Genomic DNA, 13516 nt, shown 5'->3' with positions numbered 1-13516 from the left:
CAGTGCTTTTCCAGTTAGGTACGGATAGGTGGTAAGACTATCAAAGTGTATATTCGAAGTTCTTTGAAAAGATATTATGCTCGGTCAATTTTCTCGTTTATCAGACTTTGACATCTTATTTTATACTCTTCGTGGAATCCGGCGATCTCAATGTAACTCATCTCGACCACCCATGTCCCCTATCACAATACAACACCTTCATATTATCCTGGATGACTATCTCAACCACTCGGGATTTTCACCTACCGACAAAGCCATGTTTCAAGCTGTCTCTTTATACTTGCATTCTTCGAGTCACTTCGGATATATTAATCTTTAGATACAGTATTCAATGAACTTTCCACAATAAAATTTCTAACATTTCTGTCCGGTATCGCCGAATCTTTTTACCAGTACGCCGGTATTTGTTGGATTCGACTGGATTTTTGCCGGTACCGTTATTTAAGAAATTTTTGACTGGTTTTCCGGTATTTGACGAAAAAATTACCGGTATCCCAGTATTTTGTACCCTCGGAAGCCCCCCCCCCCATTTATATACAAGGTGCTGAGTCATGGCGTATACCTTGACGTTTAAGGGACACTGAGGAAACAGTTCGTGAGGAAGCTTGTACCAAATCCCCCTCAATTGATATGAATTGACCTTGGAAATAGTTATAACCCACAATAAAACCCAAAGGATTGGAGTTAAAACCAGTGAACCAGTGTTCTTCATTTCAACTTTCCTTATTCAAGTTGACTAATAAAATTCTGTTTCTAGCTATAAACTACAAATATCACATATCTACAAAATACCAAATTATAAAATGTTAATCACTCTATTAACAGCGGTTTTCGGCAAACAAACAAAGCTCCTTCGCTCGTGTGTTTGACATCTCCACTCGGAAGTCTCATAAAGTCTATATCATTTTTCACGTGTTTATATGCAGCCTTGAAGTCAAACTTCCCATAATATGTGGCTGTGATCCAGTCTAGAAAACTACTCACTGTACCTAGATTGATCTCTGAATAACGGTACTTATATTCTACAATTTCAAAGCCAGCATCTAATAGAAGAGTCTTTAGCTTCTCTGGATTTTCACGGTAATAAAACCCACTGATTTCTTCCTGCTCCTCAAGTGTTAGCATCGCTGTCGCTAATTGCATATTAGTTGATCGATTGAATGAGATGTTTCCGACAAAATAGCCACCCGGTTTTAGGACGGACAAGATACGTCGGAAAGTGATTATTTTTTCCTCTGTAGGAATCCAATGTAAAACAGCATTTGAAATGAAAGAATCGTAACATTTTTGCTTGAGGATAGGTAAGTGGACACTCTTACAAGAAATGAATTTGATGTTCTTTAAATTACCGTATTCTTTTTTCGCTACCTTGATCCTCTCCATGTTTGGGTCAAGTGCGATTATCCTTCCCTCTTCGCCGACCTAAGAAACAGAAAAACCGAATAACTGCAAATTTCTTGCGAACTAACAGTCGCTGGTAAGCAATTTCTGGCTAATGTTGAACACGTCCAAGAAAAGCTTCAACCAATAATGAATTATTACAGCGGCTAAAACTCTGGTCTTATCATGCACAATGCGGTTTAAATAATGAGAAAGAAAATTCACTCTAATTTGAGGAAATTTTATTCTAGTCTAGAGGGGTCCTAAAAACCTGGAAATTCTAGCTGGCAGCAAAGAAGGAGAAAAACCTTTGGAATAGCCTAATAAGCGCTATTAAAATATTAATTACGCTCTATATATGATAGACCATAGATCTAATATATTTCATATAACCCCTTACCAATCTTGCGAGAATGGCAGCCAAGTTTCCCGATCCACAACCGATTTCCCCGATGATGTCACCATGCTTCACCGGTAAATATTCCAACAATTGAATACCATATTTCTTTTGAACACCTTCCGTTTTGTGTTGATATAACTTGGCTGATTTTGAAGCCTCCATGGCACTTGAATGACTGGGAATGAAAAATTTGAAATGTTAAAATGATAAGATTGTCACCAACTCTTGCAATGAAAACTAAATCTAGAATACTACTTATCCCTCAGTCGTAAAGACATCAAAAATGACCCTCTAGATAAAGATTTTCTCCTGCCATGGATCTCTTTCTGATGTGCTGATCTTTCAGACTCGGCTTTAGACATGCAATTTTCATGTCAGAAAAAATGTTGAAGGCAAAAATTTCGTCCCTAGTAGGAAAATACCCTGGAATTTCATCCCCACAAGGAAATTGATTTAGATTTTACCCCCACTCGAAATTAAATGTTTAAAAACTCCAAGACAGGGGTGTATTAGTATTTCAATCGACTTGGGTATTCAAGAACTCTTTTCTATTTTTTTGCCTTTGTAAAACTTAATCAAAAATCTCAATTAGCAAAAGGATGCTCAAAAACAAAAAGCTAATTACTGTAGTGACGTAGAAAAAATCATACGTACTAAAAACACGAATCTTACGAAATAGGCTAATTGGGACTAATTTTGATGCGGACCTATTTTTGTTATTAACCCTTTCTTGCAGACCCAGTAAGATTTTCAGCCAGTGGGTTAAAACAACGGACTAGAACTATGACTGACACTCTAAGCATGACACGTATTCACTCAAAAAGTCATGGCTCCGTAAGAGAATCTGCCCAGGATGACGCACTGCTTCGATCTTTTTCATCCAGATTCGGGATGAATATTAATTGAGCTTTTGAGCGCACTGATTGGCTAATAATGGGGTTTGATTGGCTAATAATATAAGGCAGTTTTGAATATTTTGACTGAAAAACCGAGTCAGATCGTAACATTCGCCATACATGTTTTTTATATCAGGCTTACCATTCTTTTGTTCTCAAACAATAGAGCCATTGTTTAGGTACCCAAAACTGAGCCTGCATATGCTTATAAACGTTATACTTATAAAAGAAAAAAACATGCATCCCTTTAGAGCAGAGCCTGGTATGCGCAGAATGGAAGATCTATTATGAGATTAGTGAGAAGGGGTCAGTGGCGTTGTGGCAGGTGGGCCGGGAGATTTTTTGAAGGGGCGCCGAAGAGCAAGGGGCGCCAAAAGAGATTTTATTAAACGCCCCAATCTTCAAAATCATATTTTATGCGCCTTAAATTGCGCCCCAGGACCAATTTTACTGAGGTAATTTTAAATTACTTGCAATTTCTTTCGCTCGCAATAAAGTTAATTCGTAACTTCTTTGCAATCTAGCTTTCTTACAAGTTTTTTTTGTGTGCAATATAGCATTATTAAATGAAAATCTAACTGCGCCCCAAGACCAATTTGCTGACAACAATATTGAAATCATAAAACATCAATTTTTTCGCTCACTTCGCTCGCATTACGCATTGTTTCTTTCTTTTCACTCTACCAAGTGTCAAATTAGTCTATTTTTATTTAGTGATTTAGGGTATCTTGGAAGTCAATTGTCAAAAATTTTATACTCGGCGCCAACCATGTTGGGCCTGTATTTCCATTTTCCATTCATAAAAGATACATCTATTCTAATCCACTAAATGTTTCCTTCCTCATTATGCCTAGCCAAATGAATTAGTAAAAGTTTAGAAACTGGTGGGTGGGGGCGCCATTTAAAAGAAATTGACTAAAAAAAAACTTAAAAAAAATTTCCCACAACGCCACTGGAAGGGGTGTAAAAATTGTTCTTGTCATGAGATTTTGAAAAGTTTTCGACAGAAGGTGAAGGAAATGTAAGCACTCATACCTCATTGTGTCTGCAAGTCTTATGTCTTTCTTGTTTTAAAAAATCTTTCCCATTGCTTCACCAGGTGTCCAGTTTGATGGTCAGTATAAAAATGAAAAGAAAAAGAAAAATGAAAATCAAAGTAGAGAAAAATAGGCTTGAGAATGAAGTAATAACAAGGATTCACTATGCAATCAAAAAACCACAAAATTTTCTTAAGTCATGAATGAAAACTAAGGATTACATGGTTTAATATTACATGAATCCATTGATATAAAATTTATATCAAAAATTGTTTTACTATAAAAAGTTTTCTAACATAATAGTTTCAATACCAAGAGGTTTCGGTATTCAGGTTATTTTTACTCTTTCGTGAATGAAATGATCATAAGGTGAACCTTCGCTGCTCATTTTACGACACAGTTTTCGAAATATGTTTACGCGTTCTTTCATCCCTTATATCATGTGACGTCATTAATCGGAGACATTGATGTTGACAACGCCTTAGTAACACCGGTTATTAGACAGTTTGGCAGATTCATCACGTCCAAATTTGACAAACTGTGTCTTGGGAGATTGCATCACATCATAAAAAAAATATATCCGATCCGTAGTAAAAGATTATACAATATAAACGATAAATTTACAACTGGGTGGCCATGGGCTCTCGATTTGAAAGTGACCGTATTTGCTGATGAAAGTAAAGCGTATCAAAATAAGACCCTTACAGAAAATTTAGCGAAAATTTAGCAAAAATTTGAGCAAACTTAAAAAAAAATACCCTAAAGGCGCATTTTTGGAATTTTTCTGTCAATTACTTAGGGCAACAATGGTTGAATTTCGTTACCCTACAGTTCATTTTGAAAAGCCTGAAACATTCTAAAATATTTTAAATATTCTTTAAAATATGGTTAAATAGAATAGGCCATTTCGAAATGAGCTGCCATTAAGACGATATACAGTCTAGGCCTTGAGGTAACACGGCTACCTAATATTTTGGGGGTTCCGAGCTAACAACGTGATTATTTTGGAGGTAAAGTTGATAAAATGTGTTATTGGTTTTGTAAACAAGATACAAATGAAATTTTATATAAGATAATTTGTAATATACAAAAAATTTCTTTAAATTACTTTGAATTAGTTCATCAGGCCAAGTCTATCAGGATTGAATAAATACCTAAAGCGGGTTAGTTTTAATTTCCTGATTCTCTGACTTTATACAATACGCATGTAATATTCATCTAATATACTATGAAATATTTTTTTCCAAAATTCTAAAAAAGTGGAGGTAAAATAAAACCAGACTGAAACCTAACTTTCACTTTAGAAACTAGGTGCCGGGTGTGTCAAAAAAAGCGGGCCTAAAATTGAAATTTTGACGTAGCTTTTTCTACTTATGCTAGGCTCGTAAAATTTTGCAAATATGATCTTTTTGACACACCCGGTATATTAGGAAATAAATTAATAAAGGTTATAAATGTCTTAATAATTCAAAAAATCTATGCTGGCTTTGGCGGCTTGTCCGGATAGAACATCCACAGCAGACACCTTAATTTCAGTATCACCAAAAATCATAGTGGCTTGGAGTTCTCTCGGTTTTCCGCGTTTTTCAGCTGGAATGTCTTCTATGTTCACATCAGGCATCTCTATGCGTAATTTTCCGCATTTCGTTGCGCCTTTATCAGTAGTATATAACACATCAAGGTTTTCTGTGCAATAAATGTTTATAACTGTGGATTTCTGTTTTGATCGCGCGGGCGCATAACTTCGTGTCACACGGTCACCAAGTCCGACAGATTCATCCATGCGTACGAAGCAGTCGAAAATATCTTTACACCAAACAACGCCATCTTTAATCACGCGTTTCGATTGATCATGCTTGTTCGTATCAAACTTATTCAATACACCAACACCGTACGTATAAGCGGACCGCCTGACCCGCACGACCGTTGGATCAAGACCGAACAAGACAGCACCTTTGAGAATAGCCAGACAAACATCGTTAGGGATAATGACACGAACGCGACCGTCAAGCGCTTCTCGGATGCTTGATTGTAGTAAAGGCGATTCCGCGAAACCACCCACAAGGAATAAATGTTTGACATGTTTCAAGGATGGTTTCATCAACAAATGTTGAATGTGTCCAATAATTTCATTCACTACAGGATCAAATAACTTTGCCATGATGTTGGAATTGAACCTTAACATTCCTTGCGATGACCATTTAATGTCGGGGTTTTTGAACTTCTTCACAGCCGCTTCCACGGTCATCCGCCGGTGCTTCTTATGGTAATCAATGAAACTGAAAGGCAGTGAAATATTCAATGCACTCTGATTGCCCGGACGAGCTGTCCGCTTCTTAGCTTCAAATGAAATCATTAAATCAACCCAAGATGCTGGTCGTTTGACTTTGAAACGTTCAATGAAATCTGCTTCGAAAATGTTTTTCAGTAATTTTTCGAATTCTCTATCCACCCCTGTAGCACCAGCGGGTCCACCAGTCCCTTTGTGCAGCTCTTTTAGTGTTCCTTGTGACACATCCAGTTCATGGACAGTAAGGTCGACTGTTCCTCCTCCACAATCTACCACTACGTATTGTGTGATACCTGAAGAACAAAAAAATGTAAAGATTTCAGATATCTCTCATGAACTTTTGTAGAATGATTTTCTTCTAGCGATCTCTTTAGTTTGGAGTAAAACTTTTAGAAACCACGTTAGAATTCACTGAGAATGTGCTTTTCCAGAAAAGAACCGTTTACCCCCTGTTGAGGAGGTCCATTTCCGTTCCAAGGGGGTAAGGTTTGATATGTGCAGGAATTCCATAGGGAAATACAAAAATCTATCAAAAATAACTGGAATTCCATGGGGGTAGCCTTTTAAATCCTACTAAAATTCAGAATTCCAGAGGGGTTTAAGCCTGAAATTGCCTGGAATTCCAGCGGGTTACAGCATTTCCAGCCACAAAATGATGGACCTCCTCAACATACAATCCCAATATACAATTTTAGTAAGCATAAAAAGGCTCAAATCTTAAACATAAACAAGACTTGAACAATGCATCTACAATCAGGGTCATAATATATTGGCACTTTTGGCTAATTTACAATTTTTCGAAAATTGAAGTTCGAGCGAGAATGTCAATTTTTAGGCCTTCAACTTGATTTCATCAAGTATTTCGATCTGGGAGGGATTTATGGGTTTCTAGGCTATATTTCAAGCCCTACTAGACCATTTTTGAACTTTTGGATCCTCAGATCCTAAGGTCCTAAGTCTTAAGTCTAGCGTTAAAACTCAGAGTTAAAACTCTACCCTTCGAACCTACTTTAGAGCACTTACAAATCGATTGTGGTTTCAAAACACCCCGGTGAATTTCCCTTTTGTGCCAAATATTTTGTCCCTGATTGTAGGCATATTTTGAACCTCATTTAAAAACATTAAACTACTGAAAAATATGCATAAGGTTCTACACATTTACCTTATTCTTATAGGAATCATATATAGAGGTCTGCGACTCAGACTAAAGAAAGAATTTTTGGAAAACGTTTCCATTCAAGGAGAATTCGACGTGAATTACTTACCTTGGAAATCTTCAGAGATCAAAGAATCGTCTCCCGCTTTCGCTTTCAAATCATCTTCTAGAACACAATCTCGTATCCGTAACTTCCGACAAAAGATAGAGGCTGCTTCAGGCTCGAGAGCAATTAACAACCGATCAGGATGACTCAACGATGCAATACCAGCCTGAAAATGGAAAGGAAAATATTAAGTTTTTGCCAAAAACTGAGTATGTACACAATACATAAAGATTATATACGCTTTCGGGTGTTCTCAACTTTTTGGGTTTTAAGCTCAAAGAGGTTCATTTGTGTTCTTGTTTTAGCATTTTGAGCGTATTTTGGTCTCATTTCCTTGCGCCTCTTGTTATTAAAAATAATATCTTTAAGACTTGTTTTTACGAATCTATTACGAAGCTATAAGATTAGCGAAGGAAAGGCCTAGGATAGCTCGTCTATATTAAATTTTTCAAAAGAGGAATTTTCGTTGGGATCTATCAGATAAGGGTGCATATAAAAAGTTATAGTCGAGTCTCCATAATACGAACGCACAAATTTGTTCGAGTTAAGAAAATTCCGAGTTATAAGGTTTATAAAGTATTGTTAATTGAAGGGACCAGAAAACTTGTTGAAGGAGACATTCGAGTTCTGGAGGTTATAAACATTATTAAACTGCATATAAACATTCCTTACCTCATAAGCAGCCGTCCTCATGAACTGTTTTGCTGGTTGTCTCCATATTGCGGGCACGGTCACCACCCATGTGATATCCTCTTCAGAAAGTTTGGCCGTCGATTGATCAGACAATTCTTCCAAAACATGCTGTTTGAAAAAGCGAAGGGCGTGTGCGAAAACTTTGAGGGCGGGGTACGCCTTTCCATTAGCAGATTTGATTTCAACACCGCTGTTCAGATCCTATGAAAAGATAAAGAATTTGTTTATTGAAATTTGTTCTTGAGGGGTATAATTTTTGGATGGTTAGTATCAATATACCAAAAGTTTTAGAATTCTTGAAACTACGTGCTTTACGTGGACAACGATACAAAATTGTGTAGACAAAATACTATGGAATTTCATTGCCAACAAGTTTTTAATCATTCAGTTAGACGAATGACAAATTGTGGATTGGTTTAATGAGATTCCAACATCTTAGGGTGGGTTTAATTCGAAGGCTAATTATTCTATCAAAAAGAGGAGGGATTTCAATCATCATGCATGCATTCTTAACTAAATACTTATTCAAGGCGAAGATTTTCCGATTGAAATACAGTTGATTCCCGAACTCGAACGGGAAATATTATTTGTTCGAATAACAGGGAGATTCGGATTAAAGAGAGTATTTTAAGAGAGTTTTCTACTTGACGAGAACTGAAAAAAAGTTCGAATTATAGAAAGGTTTGAATAATAGAAGTTCGAATAAGCGAAAGTCAACTGTATGTTGTTAGGAATCGTAATGTTGAAGACTCCTTGGAGACTCCCTTCATCAAAAAGAGACCCACTAAAGCCACCTTAAACATTTTTATTTGTTTTGTCAATCACCAAAGCATATTACTTTCGAGGTATGTCGTATTGAATATTAACCCATCATGCAGAGTGCTTGAGGCAGGGGTGTTTAGAAATTCGTTTATCGCTCTAGGAGACTAGGAAGATTTGAATAAAGTTAAATTATTTTGAAAATTCTTCTTATTTGATTCATTAAGCATCCTAAGACCACATGATGTAATACCTCTTATGGATGATTTTACTAACAAATGAATGCGTAATGAGTTAAGGTAATTAAAACTTCATTTAAAGCTGATAAATGATTCCATGGTGAGAAAATCTCATCAGTGTAATGGAATTAATTATAGGTTATTCATGTGTAAGTGGCCAACAACAACAAGGATTTTCTTCACAGCTCACCATGGCAGCGGTCAATCTCCCGCTCAGAATTCTTTTTTTTTCTTCAAAAGAACAAGAGAAAAGTTCGGATCAAGGAAAAATAAAAATCAAGGAGTCTCCAAAAAATTCCAAGTGTTATTCGAAATTTTAAAAAAAGTAATAGAAATCTGACGAGACTTGTTAGGAGGAAAAGCTAAGCTAAACTTAAACAGCCCGCAGTCTTAGAAAGCAGTTGTTATTTTTTATCAGAACAATTTAAGAGAACAATTTAAGAGCAACCCTCGGCCTGGAACGCGGGCTGAATTTTCGGCGAATTATGGATCAAACGATAACGCAATCTACCATAGAAATAAGAACAGCTGATTCTTATAAAAAATAGTGTAGTTTGATTCTGTACTTTTTGTCCACTGGCAAGAAGAAGCCTAGGTACTAGTATGCAAGAAGTATGAGAGTCTGACGATCGATGGCACCTGACGGTGACTCTTTATACGTAATCTCTTTGTGTGGAGGAAGTAGGAAGACTAAATAATTGAATGACAAAACTATAAAAAAATAGGTATTACAAAATGAAGGGGATTTAGATCAAAAGCTAAAGTAAAAGGGTTTCTCATGAAGCAAGTTATTTTTATCCCACTCAGCATAATTGAAAGATACTGGGAAAAATGCTGTATCGTCGAGTCACTGAATGATTGTACAAAAAAAACATGCATATTCTACAACCCTTTGAAAGGCTCTAATGATTAAGATGAGCAAATAATTTGCTAAAATAGACAAAATACAACAAGACATTTACTTTTTGAATATCGTGCTTAAGGTACCACAAAATAATTCGATTAAATTGGCACATTTACAGAAAGATGTGATGAATTGAGATTCTGAGATCATCGCTGGGCTATTACAATCATTTTTTACGGGTAAGATCAGTTTGCGCTTCCGACATTTGAGCGAACACGATGGGATTGAAAAGTATGACAATTTATTTGTAATTCACAGAGGCTACTTATCAAATTCTTTCTAGCATTGAGTTTATAATCATGTTAGTCATAACAAGGTAATAGAGAAATCAATGATGATTTTTATGAAAGAGGAAACAATTTTAAGACCACAAACTTGTGTATGTAGAGATTTTTCTCCTTTAAATTAGTAGCAAAAAAAGTTCTCTTTGATTTTAAATTTTTAGCGCGGTGCAGGAAATCCGGGTCACTATATGATATAGGCTTCTAAACATCACTGAAAGAACGTCTTTCTCCCAGGATAAACTCGATTTGCATTTTAAGTAAATTAATACAAGTATGTTGAGAAAAATCATAAACCTTAGAAACAAACGTTTGACCTTGTAAAACAAACGGATTTGAGCGTAATTGTGAAATTTTCCCTTTCCTAAATCCCTTCAGAGACTTAAAATAAAACCTTTTTTCATAAACAAATTGTGAAACCAGTGAAACGAATCATTTTGTTATTGCAAGCAAACTAAAAGACGGAGCTTATCTACAAACCTATCTCATCTTGATAAGTAACACAAGGAATTTCAAACATAATGAAAGTACACGTTTTTTATAAGAACAAACTATATAAGAACATAAGGCTTCGATGGCCAAAATGTTAAGAACAAGTTAAGAACATTTTAAGGCTTTGGGGACTCTAAAACAACCGATTTCTGAGAAAAACGCACAAAAATACCCACTAAATGGCGAAAATAGGAACATGTTAAGAACATTTTTAGGCTTAAATCTGAAAAAGCTAAGAACGTCCGAAGGCTTTAAAAATATTAGATGTTCTTATTTAAAAAAACGTGTACAGTTAAAGAATTGCATACCTCGGATCCGTGTAAGGTCATTTTGAATTTATCGAAGTACAACCATTTCTTGGCATCATTTGCGTCTAAATCGTGATAAAAATCTCTCGCACCAAATCCAAACGAATGAAAAGAACCATCAGGTTTCAATAAAAGGGTGGTGGGCGTTTTCTGATTACTGACACCCGGATCTCCACCTTCCCACCGTCTCATCATATGTATACTATTCGCATCACGAGTGAACGAAAAAGCGTATCCACTAAATGTAGTTCCAAAGTCAATCGCCACAACGACTAAAGAATTGTGCTGTCCGACAAAAGACATCCGAACGCCTGAATCAACGGACGCTGCAAAAGCAGACGTTTGCGAATTTCGTGAAATGATACTTCCCGAACGGCTAGACATGCGATCTGTAGTTAGACTAGAATCCATCTCTCTAGGTGATGTACTGCCTGACCCTCCATAGCCAGGATCTTCTAAATGATTCAAAGGATCAATACTTTGGTGTGAATTAAAACTTCCTTTCAAATAACGTTCAAAGTTGGATTTCGCAGCCTGGTCTCGCAATAAAGAATGGTATTCACGTTGTTGCTCTTGTGACATTGGATACGAGTCTAGTCCATGGTATGTTGTTGGTCTTTGTTGTGGTCCTGTTTTGTAGTCGTAGTTATTGTTGTAAGGTCGTGGTGAAGGTTGTTGGTTGTATAAGTGATGTCCTTGGTGTTGCAAAAAATATTTCTCATCTGGATTCATCTCGCTGAAACGTTTATTAAACAATCTTTCTTGTGATGAATAATGATCTAAAGAAGTCTTTTTGCGAAGAATAACATCAGCCTGTTGTTGTTGTTGATAAATATTATCCTGTGACCGATATTGAGGTGCTCCAAACTGTTTTTTAATACGTTGAAGATTGGCTGACGATGCAGTTATGTTCTGATCGAACTCGTTGCTGCCTCCTCTTTTTACACTGGTATGTGAACTGTTGTTATTGAGCGCATCAATCTGTTCAGTTCGCATTAATTGACGTTCCATATTTTCTGTTAATGTACTTCTTAATAGCTTAAAGTCATGAATAGCTTGCGTGTATTTATCTTGTAATGCATGCAAATTATTCTTTTCATCTAGAGAATTTTCATTCATTTGCAACGATGATAAACGTAAGTCACGCTGGCTGGACATAAACAAAGGACCTTCTCTTTCTGATAATGAGAAATCACCATGGTAACTGACTCGATTATTTTGATGATTACTACTAGTAATGGAGCCCATTGGTCGGTATGCATTCATCGTTGAGATATCATTCACTGAGCGACTAAGGGAACTGGTTTTGAGCAAACCCACAGCTTGATTTCGTGGATTTTCACGTATAACATGCAAAGAGCTGTTGCGCTGTACAGTAGGGTTCAAGCTGGGAAAGGTATCTCCCTGTAATCGATCGGTGGAATGTTTCCTTTCACTGGTCACTGATTCATTCTCGTGAAGTTCATTCATAAACTCATTAGCTTCTCTCTCAGCCTCACCTAAATCAAAACTCTCTTTGCTTTCACGACTCATCGTACGTTCGGTTCGTTCGTTGAAAAAGTCAGGCGATCCTGATCGATCGTCGGTTAAAGTTTGAGTGTCTTCGCTACTGAGCTGTCTTTTCGAACCCAACAAATAAGTTACAGTAAAATCATCAATTTCATCTGAAGTCATTTTTTATCCCTTCTTTATACACACATAAAGTTTTTTTTATTAAAAAGTTTATCAAAACAGTAGATGTTTTTGTTCTGTTAGCTCTGCGATTACTCTTTCAACAATAATTGCTATTATTATCCATTGACAATTGAATGTGACAACGTTTTGATTGAACTTCTCATCCCAAAAGAAATTGGACACTTATTGTAAATGAGATCATTTTCTATAAGATAAAAAGTCAAAAAATAAACATTGATTTTTAATAAATGGTCTCGAATTTCACTTTTAATACCCTCTAGGGTGCATCGCAAGTAGTGTTTCAATTAAAGGCATTAAAGAATCCCGCTTCGCTAAAAGCAATAAAATCATTTTGTTTACAAATTCTGATAACAAAGATGATGACTCCAATTACAGACAGAATATGAATTACAGATAAAATTTAGATATTGGTGATTGAGATATGATTGGACCCAAAAATAAACTTTTTATTGCAGATACCGAAGATTAGAACTCTTAAATTGATTTGCATATCCAAAACAATCCCAGACAAATTTTCGGGTAACCTTGTATTGCCCATACTCTGGAAACTTTTATTTTTTACGTAAGGGTATTGAATTTTTGTTTCCTTCATAACTCAAAGAACATTTGATCAAAATTAATTTCCAATTTTTCGAAGCTTTATACCGCTTTGTTGGGTAAAACCTACATCTCATGATAACAACATCAAATAATTCTATAAGCGTCACGGGGTAAGCGAAAATTGGCAAAGCCTGAAAGAAAAAATGGGCTGAGCTGAGAAAGTGTATTTTATTATTCAGGCTGTGTTGGCATTTGAAATACTTCAAGGGATAAATCTGAAAAAGAAACTTTTCTTTTGCCAAAAAGACGTCACAGAAATAAGAAGTTTGGTTATTATGGC

At 36.0% G+C, this 13516-nt stretch overlaps 2 protein-coding genes across 2 annotated transcripts; both read right to left on the bottom strand.

Annotated features, from left to right (window-relative positions):
• Positions 1-710: 710 nt before the first annotated feature.
• LOC136805457 (ubiquinone/menaquinone biosynthesis C-methyltransferase UbiE-like) lies at positions 711-3897 on the bottom strand. The gene is made up of 3 exons (XM_067062031.1): positions 3712-3897; positions 1781-1955; positions 711-1422 (listed from the first exon to the last, which is right to left on the bottom strand). Exons 1-3 carry the CDS (start codon positions 3714-3716, stop codon positions 811-813), a joined length of 792 nt encoding a protein of 263 aa, XP_066918132.1. The 5' UTR covers positions 3717-3897; the 3' UTR covers positions 711-810.
• An 827-nt stretch (positions 3898-4724) lies between these two features.
• LOC136805429 (heat shock 70 kDa protein 12A-like) lies at positions 4725-12697 on the bottom strand. Its single transcript, XM_067062014.1, has 4 exons — positions 10942-12697; positions 7938-8159; positions 7269-7431; positions 4725-6296 (listed from the first exon to the last, which is right to left on the bottom strand). Exons 1-4 carry the CDS (start codon positions 12613-12615, stop codon positions 5173-5175), a joined length of 3183 nt encoding a protein of 1060 aa, XP_066918115.1. The 5' UTR covers positions 12616-12697; the 3' UTR covers positions 4725-5172.
• Positions 12698-13516: the final 819 nt, after the last annotated feature.

This window comes from Clytia hemisphaerica, unplaced genomic scaffold, assembly GCF_902728285.1.
Source record: "Clytia hemisphaerica strain Z4C2 unplaced genomic scaffold, Clytia hemisphaerica genome assembly, whole genome shotgun sequence".
Lineage (NCBI taxonomy): Eukaryota > Metazoa > Cnidaria > Hydrozoa > Leptothecata > Clytiidae > Clytia > Clytia hemisphaerica.
Note: the sequence above shows the minus strand (reverse complement) of the source record. Positions and strands in the feature narration are given on the sequence as shown.